The 13,782-nt window shown below is 33.3% G+C and overlaps 3 protein-coding genes across 5 annotated transcripts; 2 read left to right on the forward strand and 1 right to left on the reverse strand.

The window, feature by feature from the left end:
- Positions 1 to 1,416: 1,416 nt before the first annotated feature.
- On the reverse strand, positions 1,417 to 7,176 carry LOC106670123 (putative peroxisome assembly protein 12). Of its 3 annotated transcripts, none has more exons than XM_014400187.1 (2): positions 7,012 to 7,176; positions 1,417 to 2,467 (listed from the first exon to the last, which is right to left on the reverse strand). In XM_014400187.1, exon 2 carries the CDS (start codon positions 2,439 to 2,441, stop codon positions 1,482 to 1,484), a length of 960 nt encoding a protein of 319 aa, XP_014255673.1. In that variant the 5' UTR covers positions 2,442 to 2,467; positions 7,012 to 7,176; the 3' UTR covers positions 1,417 to 1,481. The 3 variants fall into 3 exon arrangements, with proteins under 3 accessions (XP_014255673.1, XP_014255672.1, XP_014255671.1); XM_014400186.1 differs by lacking the exon at positions 7,012 to 7,176 and adding an exon at positions 3,831 to 4,020; XM_014400185.2 differs by lacking the exon at positions 7,012 to 7,176 and adding an exon at positions 3,873 to 4,018.
- Positions 4,020 to 5,194, forward strand: LOC106670124 (protein dj-1beta). The gene is made up of 5 exons (XM_014400188.2): positions 4,020 to 4,250; positions 4,311 to 4,472; positions 4,711 to 4,780; positions 4,835 to 4,954; positions 5,019 to 5,194. The coding sequence occupies exons 1-5, from the start codon at positions 4,107 to 4,109 to the stop codon at positions 5,135 to 5,137; spliced, it is 615 nt and encodes a 204-aa protein (XP_014255674.1). The 5' UTR covers positions 4,020 to 4,106; the 3' UTR covers positions 5,138 to 5,194.
- On the forward strand, positions 7,081 to 13,049 carry LOC106670122. The gene is made up of 2 exons (XM_014400184.1): positions 7,081 to 7,344; positions 9,520 to 13,049. Exons 1-2 carry the CDS (start codon positions 7,211 to 7,213, stop codon positions 12,908 to 12,910), a joined length of 3,525 nt encoding a protein of 1,174 aa, XP_014255670.1. The 5' UTR covers positions 7,081 to 7,210; the 3' UTR covers positions 12,911 to 13,049.
- Positions 13,050 to 13,782: the final 733 nt, after the last annotated feature.

The raw sequence follows: 13,782 nt of genomic DNA on the forward strand, positions 1-13,782 counted from the left end.
TCGCCGGTTTTTGTGACTTGAGATATTTTGTTACTTTCAGAAAGTATTTCCACGTATTTTGACCCATTAAAAGCCTCACAATAGTGATTTTTTGTTATCTGCAAATTTCTATATTTCTTTCATTTTTTGTGCCTTCAGTTTATTATGGACTATTTATTTATGCTATGAAAGACAACAATATCATTGAAGTAACAAAAAACATCAACAATAAAGGATAATTTTTAAAAAGGATATATCGCCTTACAATAGTTTTTTTTTGATACCTGCAAATTTCTACATTTCTTTAATTTTTTGTGCGTTCATTTTGTTATAAACTTTTTATCTATGCTATAAAGGACAACAATATTTTTCAATATACAAAAAATAACAATAATAATTAAAAACCATTAAGAGAAGTATGTCGCCTCCCCATAGTGATTTTTTGGCATCTGCAAATTTCTATCTTTCTTTCATTTTTTGTGCCTTCATTTTATTATAACCTGTTTACTTATACTATGAATGACAACAATATTTTTGCAAGAACAAAAAATATCAATAATATTGATCATCTTTGAAACAAGTTATCACCTCAGAACAGTGATTTTTTGAAATGCAGATATTTTTTGATATCTGCAAATATCTACATTTCTTTCATTTTTTGTGCGTTCATTTCGTTACAAACAGTTTTTTATGTTTAGTATGACAACAATATTTTTGCATATACAAAAAATAACAATAATAATTTAAAATATTTGAGAGAAGTATGTTGCCTCCCCGTATATTTTTCAATATCTGCAAATTTCCATATTTCTTTTTATATTCCATATTTATTTTTGTACTTTCTTTTTGTTATGAACTATTTATTTATTGTTGAAAGACAACAATAACATTGAAAGAACAAAAAATATCAATAATAATTGATAATTATTGAAAGTAGTATATCGCCTCCCAGGGCTCATTTTTTGATATCTACAAATTTCTACAACTCTTTCATTTTTTGTGCGTTCATTTTGTTATAAGCTGTTTATCTATGCTACACACTGTTTATTTATGCCATGAATGACTACCATAACATTGAAACAACAATCACAACGGAAAATAACAAAAAGGAATAAATCACCCATAGATGATTGTCAAAATCTTCCTATTTTCATATTTATTTTGTTAAATTTTTTCTATCTTCTGCTGTGGTCTGTGGGGTAATGAACCTATAATTTGACAGTGAACTATCATCTTGGTTTGCCTATCCTTGCTGATTTTATCTCTGACGTGTTTCAGCATGATCATCTTCAATATTGTGTTTAGGTGAATTCTCTGCAAAATTCTACATTTTTTATTTTGTTGGGTGCTCCTTTTATTATGATTTTATTATAGCATTAAGGAGTAAATCACCCAACAGGGGTGTCTAAGTAAAATGTGTAATAAAAATATCATCAATTGTATAAATAACATTCTTTATTTTAGTTACATTTTTAATTACATATTTAAAAATTAAACAAAATTTATTCTGTGTACAGTCTTACCAAGTCCTTGGTTGTAGCAGGTATATTTGTTATAGGGCATTTCTTTTCTTCATCCAAATACTGAACTATACAGGGGTAACAAAACACAAAACCTGATGGTTGCAGCACAACTTCAGTCTTTCTTGGCCTCGAACAAATAGGGCACATGTTATTATAAGCAATATTGCAAGAAGGTGGCGGAGGTACAGGTAGTGCATTAATATTAATGTTTATCTGACTTGTATTCCACCAGTTGAGAAATTGTATAATGAATGCGCTAAGTTCTAGGATCTGTGAAGACAATTTGAAAATAACTGGAATTAACGTTGTAATGTTCCTTGGGTTGGATTTTAACTCTCTTAATATGTCACTCCATGCTGTACTTTTATGAACTTCATGTGTGATTTCAATTTCTGTGAGTTCATCGCATATAGTGTGGGTTTTTGACTTGCCAATCATGTATTTAACAGAATAGAACACATTTATACCATTTACCAGAACAAACAGTGTCCTAATAACTGATTGTGTACTATGTTTTAACAAATCATTTTCAGATTCTGTTGATTCTTCTTGTTTTAATCTGTCCATATATGATCTTAACCTGCTTAGTATGTAAGGTACGACTGTCAGACTCAGCAGTGATTTAAGTTTCAGTTTCATTGACAAAGTGTTCTTCCCATTTTTGACAGGTATTCTCTTCAAGCTGTAAAATGCCTCTGAGAATGACGCATTATATTTGTTTAAGTAATGAAACTGTAATAATAAATTTAGAGCTAAAAATGCTTCGTCGTGCCACTTCAAAAGCCACCTGTATCTGTTAAAATTTTTTGCCCCTAAAAAATCACATATTATTTTAAAAGACGGTTGCAGAGTACTCATCAACGAGTCTTGGGCCCATAGTTCAAATATCGTAGGTTTTGTATGCTCCGTGGAAGATATATGGACAGCATTTTCAGCCATCTTTGAGAGAAATCAGTCACAAAATTCTGAAAAACAGATCAATATATAAATGTTAAATTTAACTTTACAATAAATTCATACTGAAACTTATAACTAGATAATATATAAGCAGAAATTAAAAGATTTATACTATAAATTTTTCTAACCATCTAAATGCACGGTTACCAAATTCACCTTGTCTGATGCACCTTGGTACTGTTTTATCTTTCACGTATGGAATTTATTTTATGAACACTATATTAAATTAATGTAAATTGTAATTTTGAAATCTTTGTGGGATTTTTGGGGTGATGAACTTGTAGTTCCTTCATTTCTAATAATTTATTCTGCCAATGTTTGCTATTTTGTACCGCCCGTCGTCTTTCAGCTTTTCTTACCATCTTCACCGATGGGTCTGTGTGATTACTGTGACATACTAGATCATTAAAGATGGCAAAAAACCAAAACATGTCTGACAGACCAGACCTGTGAATATAGGTAAAATATATTGATCGGAAACTACTAAAACCACATATAAATTGTGGTTGACTACATGGGATCTTTGAAGTGATGAACCTGTAGTTTTTTTCTATTTCAATGTTTCTTCTGCCTACAGTCACAGTATAAATCTGTCAGACGCCTTTCAATTTTTTTACCATCTGTTACGTTTTGCAACAGATACTTAATCATTGATGATGGCGAAAAGCCGAAACATGTCTGACAGACTTGACGTGCACAACAACAGATTAGATAATAGATGAACCAAATTGATCAGAAACTTCTAAACTACATATAAATTGTGAGATTTCGACCTGGTACGCTGAGTAATGAGCTTGTAATTTAATCGTGGTCTACCTACCCTCACTGGGTTGGTCTGTCAGATGCATTTCAGCGAAATAATCCACCAAAAGCACGAAAAACGAAAATACCTATTGTAGGGTAACAGTGTAATCAGGATGAAAAACCACTGAATATTGTATTATCTTTATTTACACAATCACAAACACAATTTGTACAATACCACTCTCCTAAACCTATGTACTGTCCTTACACCTTTGTCTTCCCCTTCCGCTTTTATCCCTCCAGTCCTTCCTACCTGAGGAGAGGCATCTTCTCCGGACTATCCTCGTATCTTACTTTATACACGAGTCCCACCCACACAAATTTATTAAATAGACTTGACTTAACAAAATCACACACACGACACACTAATGATGGCGAAATGCCGAAACAAGTGTGACAGGCAGATCACTATGATCAGAAACATTTATGTGTGGTCTATGGAGTTTTACCTGTATCTTTACCACCCCACAAGCCAGAAAAGGAAATCTCACGATTTATGTGTTTAACTTATGATAGTTTTCAGAAGACTGTATACACAAGAGACTTATTTTAAAATAGTTTTATTACTTTGAAGGATCTTCTTAAAACCAAGGATGTCATTCTACGAACCTAGTTTGTTACAGACGGACGTTGGACGGATGAATTTGTCAAAAATAGCATAGAAATTGTTGTTAAACTTATATTTGCAAAATCACTTTTCATAATTACAAACCCCTCACAAACGTGATTATGTAATATTGTAACCTACCAATTTTTTATCTTTTGTTACCTCATTGAAAAGCCTGTGAAAGGTTTTTTTTTAAAGAGGAAATCAAACGGTTTAAAACAATTGAAGGCCGATTGATGTCTAGAGCTTTTATTACAAAAGTGAAAGGTTTCTACAGAAGTTACAGCACCATGTCTGAAAAGTCCGCAGTTATCTTCTTAGCTCCAGGTTCCGAAGAGATGGAACTCGTCATTTCAGCGGATGTACTGAGAAGAGCCGGGGTAAAATAAAACAATTTCATCTTCAGGTAACCGGTTGTCGTAATGAGTCTGTGTATCCAGGTGAAAGTGACTATCGCAGGATTGACGGGTCTGGAGCCGACAAAGTGCAGCAGAGATTTGATGATCGTGCCGGACAAAGCTGCATCCGATGCGATCAGGGATGGCCCGTACGATGCTGTCATTTTGCCCGGTGGGCTAGGAGGATCAAAATGCTTTGTTGCTGTCAGTTAAAAGAATTTTTTTGTGTAAAAATCAAAAATGAATATCAAAGGTTGAATATCAATGAAGCCTTTAGTTCTAAATGTTTATAATTTGTTTATTATTATTTTTTTATAATTGTTTATTAAACAGTTTGAACTAAAGGCTCCATTTGTATTCAACCTTTGATGATGGAATTCCACCAAAAAAATTCCAACGAACCACCCAACACCATTATATCTATTAAAAATAAATATTTCAGTCCGCTGAAATCGGCCAACTATTGAAGGACCAGGAATCAAGTGGCAGGCTCGTCGCCGCTATTTGCGCAGGTACGGTTTTAGTTACTGTTTATACTTTAAAAATGATATCATTCATCATTGCAGCCCCGACCGCATTGAAAGCTCATGGAATCGCATTGGGCAAGTCTTTAACATCCTACCCTAGTTTTAAGGAGGAGCTGTCCGAGTGCTACAATTACCTCGAGGATAGAGTCGTCGTTGATGGTATTTATTCTCTGGTCACTTCATATAAATCATAAATTTAAAAAAAAAATTTCTTCTCTTTTAGGCAACTTGATAACAAGCAGGGGGCCAACAACTGCCTTTGATTTTGCTATGGCAATTTCAAATTATCTTGTAGGAAAAGAAACAACCTCAAAAGTGGCCAAAGGACTACTTCTGGAGTAAATCTTTTAATTACAAATATATCGTGAATAATAAAGAACTATGTTCCTCACAAAATTACTTGTTTCTATTCGATTCTGATTACAGAATGTAAAGGGATATAAATTTAGATGTATGGAAAGTAATAATAAATGATTCCCTTGTAACTTTTTTTTATTTTTAATTACTGTACAGAGGTCATATATTAATTTCTGTGATGGTCCTTTGATGAACTTTTTCACATGCTTCTGTCCTGGGCTGCATCCCCATATATTTCTATTTACCGCTATTTACTTTTCAATAACAAATTACTGGGGTGTCGGTAAACATCACTGTAAGGTAAAGGTGGTTCGAATCCAGCGGCCCTGCATTCGAACCCGATATACTTACAATTTTTTTTTTTTTTTCAAAAACACTGGCACCCTGAGGGTTTATATGACCTCTGCTTCTTGAACCCTTGTGAACAAAAAAAAATCTTAACTAGGACAAATGTATTAATGAAAGAATAACGAAGCTTTGTTTCTGTTGGTTAAGAATAAAATGGCCGAATATAACAGTCTTGGAGTTCCTCAATCAAGCTGAACCAATTATTTGGAACGTTTCTCTTGGGAATCAAAAAATAGAAAGAATATTTTGATAATGGAAACGGATCAGTAAGATGTTGCAACAGTACCCTATGACTGAGTTTGTAGCAACTACACAAAACTCCCAGTATTATGACCCTGCAACATATTGGCAAAATTATTCGCAGTGAGGTTATGGCCAAGTTCTGGAAATTACAGCTATGACTCAAATCAGTATGCTCAACACTATGGCAATCAGTACAATCAATATGCTCAGCAATACAGACAGCAGTACTCACAATATTCTCAGCAGTATTCACAGTACTACCAACAGCAGCCTGCAACAGCCACCACGACTGACAGGGCATCAGTTCCTCAAGCAGCGATCGACGACACTTTAGAAGTTGTAGATCACAGCCCACCAATAGACGTTGAAAAAGAAAACAGGGAATACTCAGAAGCAGTCCTTTCCTTTTGGGATGAAATCGCCTCTGTTGGATACACCGATCCAGAATTTTATGAGATGGAAGTTGCAAAGATGAAAGTTGTAAGACTTAGGTCGCCCATCCCACCTGACTGGGTGTATCCCCAAGTATAATTTAAAACGACAAACTCTTTTTGTACAACACTTGAAATTGGAAAGCAAAATGTGTAAAAAAAATTATAACAATGTAAAAGTTACGCTGTGAAAGGTTGTATATATTATATATGTAGGATTTCACTTCATTAATGTGATTGCTTGAATCTCAGCTTAGAAGATAGTGGTGTATTTTCCCATGGGTTCTGAGTATTTGCTTCCAGGACTGAATACTCCTACCCCTGTACAGTCTTGTGTTCTGGATTCATCTGTGTACCAAAAGATGGTGCTCTTCTTAAAGGAGGTGTTTTCCTCTCGTTCCCAATTCTTTTTAGTACTTAGGTTTATTTGGAAGTTTTGATTAAATTCAAACATCCTGTTCATGTCATCTCTTGGAGATTGCAATAGTAGGAAGAACACCTTTATCCTAGCAGTGCTATCCACTAACCTATGACTTATTACTTATATGAATCGTCTTAACCATTGGAGACATGACTTTTTTTATGTCCAATACGAAAATTCAAGTCGAACGTCCTAACCACTCGGCCACCGCGGTATCCTAAATTTAAATATATGAATAAGTAATTATTTTCTCTTACAATTTGAGAAACTAAACATGAAAATTTTTATAATAAACATAGATTTTCTGAAAAAAATATTTGATATTTTATTTTAAGAATGGAAATTTATAATTTTACCATAAACTCTTCGTTATAATTCTAGTTCGTTTTTTCATGTTAAAAAAATACGATACTTACGTGGTAAGTTGTATTCAGCCGGTTCCCGGTTGAGTGGGGTTAAGTTGGCAGCACTGGTTGTTGTAATTAAGCGACTTGCGTCGCGCCTATTTTATCTAGTACGCGCTCGTCTCTCGGAACTGGTATTCTGTAGTCGGTTCTTTGCTCTCGTGTTGATTGAATATCAAACGACCCGAGTCTGTCTCTTCGCCCGCCAGCCATGGTTAACACGGACGATGCTGTGTTCGTCGTGTTTTGCGGTCCAATCACCGCTGAGGAAATGGAAGTCAGGAGGAAGCTCGGCCTATTTAAAAACCCCGACAGAGACATCGATGATAATCTGGATTTTGATTGGTAACGGGTTTTTTTCTTCAGTTCTGTTTTTGAAAAAAAGCCATTTTTACAATCCGACACGTATAAAACATTTTTTTTAACGACGTATTCTTGCTTCCACCGAACTATTTTTTTCCCAGCACCAGTCAGTTCAAAAATTGTTAATAAAATCCAACTTTATCGCCTTTAAAGCAAAATAATATAGAGTAATGTAGTAGTTCCTGTGTTAAGATACCTTTTATCGAGGGTTCCGCAATAGCAGTGATATCAACCCTCGGGCTGTCTGTTTTTGAAAAAAAAAACATTTTTGTAGATATGTCGGGTTCGAATGCGGGGCTGCTGGATTCGAACCCGGCACCTTTACCTTATAAGTATGTATATTATATTACATATGTATTACATTTCATTACGTATGTAAATGTAAGTAATGAGTGACGGACCGTTAAACCACTTTTTGTAACCTTCCGTGCAGGTTACTTTGTATACAACTGATTATTTAAAATTTAAATAAATTTATATTATAAAATTTATTTAAACCCATAAAAGAAGTTTTCATGGTGCTTATTTTTATTCAGCTTATTCAGGAAGTACACATAAGTATTGCGATTGGACGGGGGTCTTGGGGATGATGAACCTGTAGACTTCGTTTCCGATCATTCTTTCTGTTTGTGGTAGCTGTTTTTTATCTGTCAGGCAACTTTTAGTTTTTCTTATTGTATGCACTCATGGGTCTGTGATTTCTGCACCTAGTTCATGAAGATGGCAAACGGCTGAATCATGTCTGAAAGATATGACCTGCAAGACTAGGTAGTTCAACATAATTGGATACGACAACTTCATATAAATTGTGATGAACCTTAAGTTTCTTTGTTTCCAATCATTCTTTCTGTCTGTGGTAGCTGTTTTTGATCTGTCAGGCAATTCGTCTGTGATTTCTGCACCTAGTTCATGATTTCTGTGACAGATCTAGACCATTGGAGATGGCCAACAGCTGAATCCTTTGGACACGATCTGCAAGTCTAGGTTGGCTAAAATAATTTGAAGTGCCTAGACTTAATACAAATTGTGATGTAGTTTCTTTGTTTCCAATCGTTCTTTCTACCTATGGTTGATGTTTGGATATGTCAGGTAACTTTCAGCTTTTATTACCTATTCCCTGATGGATTTGTGTGATTTCTGAGACAAATACTAGACCAATGAAGGTGACAAACAATTGAAACATGACCTGCAAGACAAGGTAGACTAAAATGATCAGAAATTGATTAAACTGCATAAAAATTGTGAGATTTCCATCTGCAGTATGTGCACCTATAATTTGACCTGTCAGATGCTTTTCGGCTTAATCCACCAGAGGCATTTACAAACAAAGAATACGCCAACATCTATAAAAGAAATGACTACAGAATTATACGCTGAAGATGGCAAAAGCCAAAAAGAGACTGACTGAACAACTTACCGATGATTGGCAGACTAAAATGATCAATAACAGTCAAATTACATGTCAGACCACAGAAGGATACACAAATTTTTAATAAGTTTTATTTTAAACAAATTAACAAAAATGTCATATTAATTATGTTAATGAAGTCAAATTGAGATAAGCTCATATTCCAGTATCTTTAGGCCTAACAGACAGACTGTATGTAATTATTAAAGTCGAGAAGAAAACAAATTCATATGGTAGAAGGAAATAAAAAATAAAGCTAACACAAAGCAGTTTTTCAATGGGTTTTCAGTCAAAGGAAAAAACAATTACAATATTCTGCACATACAATTTTTCAAAATAATATTAAGTCTCGTGTTGAAAAAGGGTAGCAGAGAACTGAATCATTGTCGTATTAAAAAAGTGAACAATAGTTTGAAGTTAGTGAACAATTGTTTTTTTTTTTTTTTTTTTTTCTTTGACTGAAAATCAACAACAACAAAATTCTTTGTGAACACACAACATGTACTACTATGTTCGTAAAATTATTTCTTAAAATTTGGTTTATAAAATGTATGAAGAAGTTTGGTCGTAACTACACAGTTTATCTTGTATACGAGATGTTTTTGGTTTATCTTCTTGCATTATTACTTATTGCCAAAGTGAAAGGCATTGAAATGAATCTGATTAAAATATACAGCAAGAAAGTCAAAGAAACTCAACTTAGCAATTGATTTTTTATTATTGCCATAAGTTTTCCTTTTATTTTGCAGGTTCCAAGAAAGTTCAGCTAATTTGAAGGGTCATAATTTGACCGAGGGAACCATTGGAAGAAGGAAAAGAACATCAAAAAATTCACCTCTGAGAAGTGCTAAGTCTAATTTAAACTCAAGTTATCAGCAAAATTTGTTTTCCTCACCGTCTAGTATTTATTCTCCTTCAGATGCAACATTCTCAGACATAAGTATTCAAAATCAGACAGAAACGTGTCAACCCAACACATCTATACAAAAAAACAGAAGTAGGAGTTTTTTAAGTTGTCAAGATTCATCACCCCACATTGTTAACAAAAGTACAAATGTAGACATATCAAAAAGTGGCTTAAACACAAAAACAAACAAAAGAAAAAGATCATCATTCAGTTCAATTCCAGATGAACCTAGAAGGAAAACTCTAAGAAGCATACATTCTTCTCTATTAATTTTGGATAAAAACCAGTTGTCAAGGATAACAAAATCTAACAAAAATTTGAACTGTTCAATGTTAAACAAGTCAAGAAAAACATTCAGTCGGGTTCAAAATACACATGGAAGTTCACATATGGATACCATTTCAGCTAGATCACTTTTACAGCAAACAAGTAACAGCATGAATCAGCTACCATTAAAAAGTCATTCTTCTTTGCAGCTTGGGGAGGATTCAGATTTAACAAACAATTCCAGAAATATAAATGACTCATCTGTTGTTTCAAATTTGTATTTTAATTTTAATCCTGAAGAAACTAAAGGAAAAGAATGTACCTGCATAAGTTTAAATTCATCTCTATTCAATTCACAAACGAAAAATTTGTCCAGAATAAACAGGACTGATTCATTCGACCAATCGTTATCACCTAGAGATAGACATGAAACAGAATTACCACGATTAGATACACTAGAAAAGTCAGTTGATGATCCAAAAGCAAAATTACCTCAGAAGAGAAGTCATTCAAGTTTAAGTCACTTAACTCCAGCTGAGAAAAAAGTTACACAAGCTAATAAAACTTTGAATGATTCTCTATTAAAAAGTTTTCATTTTGCAAAAGGAGGTAAAAAACCTATAAAACGTTTGAGATCTTCAGAACCACTGAGAAAAACAAGTGTTAAGAAGAATGGCACATTTAAAATAATATCCCCAAAGAAATTGAGTTCTTCTGTTTTGTCATCTAATAAAGACCAGGTTCCAAGAACTTCACGGGCTAATAAAACTATGAGTGATTCATTATTACGTAGTTCTCATATTAAAACAGGTGTTAAACAATCTATAAAAAATGTGAAAACGTTAGTACCTGTGAGAAGAACAAGTGTTAAAAAGAATGACTCATTAAAAAAAATATCCCATAAGAAATTAAGTTCTTCTGTTTTACTAGCTAATAAAAACCATGTTTCAAGAATTTCACGTGCTAATAAAACTATGAGTGATTCATTATTAAGTTCTCAAATTCAAGCAGCAGGTAGCAGCATTGTCAAGCAACCTATAAAAAACTTGAAATCCATAAAACCACTGAGTAGAACAAGTGTTAAGAAAAAAGGCTCATTAAAAAAAATATCTCCTAAGAAATTAAGTTCTTCTGTTTTATCATCTAATAAAGACCAGGTTTCAAGAACTTCACGTGCTAATAAAACTATGAGTGATTCATTATTATGTGGTTCTCAAAATAAAACAGCAGATAGCCGCACTGTCAAGCAACCTATAAAAAACTTGAAATCATTAGAACCATTGAAAAGAATGAGCGTTAAGAAAAATGACTCACTAAAAAAAATATCTCCTAAGAAATTAAGTTCTTCTGTTTTATCATCTGATAAAAACCAGGTTTCAAGAACTTCACGTGCTAATAAAACTATGAGTGATTCATTATTACGTTGTTCTCAAATTAAAACAGCAGGAAGCAACATTGTCAAGCAACCTATAAAAAACTTGAAATCGTTAGTACCACTGATAAAAACAAGTGATAAGAAAAAAGCCTCATTAAAAAAAATATCTCCTAAGAAATTAAGTTCTTCTATTTTATCATCTAATAAAAACCTGGTTTCAAAAACTTCACATGCTAATAAAACTATGAGTAATTCATTATTATGTGGTTCTCATACAGGCAGCAGCATTAAGCAACCTAGAAAAAACTCGAAATCGTTGGTACCCCTGAGAAGAACAAGTGTTAAGAAAAATGCCTCTTTACTAAGAAAATCTTCAAGAAATTCTCAAAATACATCTGGAAGTTCATCACCTGTAAAACCATCAAAAAGCAAAACCAGTGTTAATAAAAATAATAGCCTTTTTTTAAAAAGCCCAATATCTCCTTCAGCACTTGCCAATGATTCTATTTCATTAATGAAAGAAAAAAATTCACCTTCAATTTCCATGTCGACTATTAAAAATCCTAACTCGAGCATGTTTTCTCCTCGTGAAACGTTCCATTCATTTAAAAATGAAACCAATGGTAGTATGTCAATTGAAAAAATGAACAAAAGCTGCTCTACAGTAACTGATTTCTCTCTGTGTTGTGGCGATTCCTTTTTTGATAATTCTTCATCTTCAACAGCAGGCATATCAAAAGGTGTGAATCAGCATTCTCAGAAAAAGTCACAATTGCCCAATCCAACAAAAAATATTGATGATTTGGCAAAACCCAGGAGGAAATTACTTGCCAATAAAAGTTTGAATGAACTTTTAGAATCAAGTGGTACTAAGTTTAAAAGAACAATGCGACAAAACAAAACTTTAAATGAATCCATTTTAAAACAACTTATGCTGAAGGAAAGAAAAAGTCGAGTGGAGCAAAATTCTTTAAACAGTGTGATTGCAGATGAGTCGTTAGTTAAAAATAAAACCAAAGATGCATTTTTAAGAAATTTTAATTTGCCATTAAAAAAGCAAAAAGGTATGTACGAGTCCCTTCAGGATTCCCTAATTTCACTTGCATCTTCAAAAAGTTATACTTTTACACCAGACAGGGATGATAGAAGTTGCAGAAAAAGTACAGAGGCCTCAATGGAGGCTGATAAAAGTATGAAAGCTGATTGGTCACAAGAAATTGATAAAAATAAGCACATTACACCCAATACTTCAACACTTCACTCTTTCTTACCTGACAAAGAGAACTTTATAAAAAGCACAAATTCTCATCCATTCATTGATAATAAAAAACCTAAAACTCCAAAGCGTTCAACAAGTAATGAAGAAAGGTACTCACTTAGATCCAGCAATTCATATGAAAATGATAGTGCTATGACAAGACAAAATTCCCCTAGTAAAACTAAGAATGTTTTGAATAAACCAAAATTGGTCGTGTCCAAGGTAAATTCAGATTTAAGTTGGTCCAAAAAGCTCAACAGAAGTAAAATACTGAAAGCGCAGCGTCCAAATTATGTATACAGTCCTTCAAGATTCATTCACAAAAAACAATAAATAAATGACAGTGGTTGTTATTTTTACTTTTATTAAATATGAAGAGTTGTTATATCATGTTAAAAACTTTTGTAAACATAATTTCTAATAGGTTAATGAATGTATAGATTTTGCAAAATATATTTGTTGTCATATGTAACATCATTGTATTTAATTGCCATGATAGAAACTGATACTAAGCTTACCAAAATCATAAGGGATGATAAAGTAGCAGGGAAAATGTACTTAGTGTAAAAATTAATTTTAGTCATAATTTAGTATTGCAGAACAGGCATACTTAGTATTTAGCAGGTTACAAACAGGTGAATAAGGCCAGGACATCCTGGCCATCTTGACCCGACCCTCTGATGCTAAAAATGCAATAAAAAATACGATTTAAAAGAAATGGGAACAACAATGGGTTGGATTGGCAGAGCAGCTGCTATGTATCAAGACATCAATGGGTGTCTCCTGGAGGGTCTGAATTATAAAAGAGGAATTATCTTTACCCAGTTAAAAACAGGCCATGAAAACGAGAGTCAGTCACTACTCCAGCATGTGGAGAAAGATTACTTGATGTGTCCTATTTGATTGAAGGGTATGCTGAGGAGGAGTTTTATTGATGAGAAGTATGTTTCTATTAGCTTGAATGTGTAGTGCAAGAAGGCCAGTGGAGGAAACATTAAGTACCGCAATGATTTTTAATTATATTAGTTTTATAATAAGTTTAAAGGCTGATGGAGGACTACACTGCCCTAATTGAATTAATAGATGTAAAATGGAAAGAATATACACAGATAGACAAAATAAATGCACTACCCATAGATTTTAATGTATTTTGGTTTATTTATATTTGTATACCAAAAATAGGTTTGGTCATAAAGATAACACGT

Source organism: Cimex lectularius, unplaced genomic scaffold, assembly GCF_000648675.2.
Source record: "Cimex lectularius strain Harlan isolate CLEC.00 unplaced genomic scaffold, Clec_2.1 scaffold40, whole genome shotgun sequence".
Lineage (NCBI taxonomy): Eukaryota > Metazoa > Arthropoda > Insecta > Hemiptera > Cimicidae > Cimex > Cimex lectularius.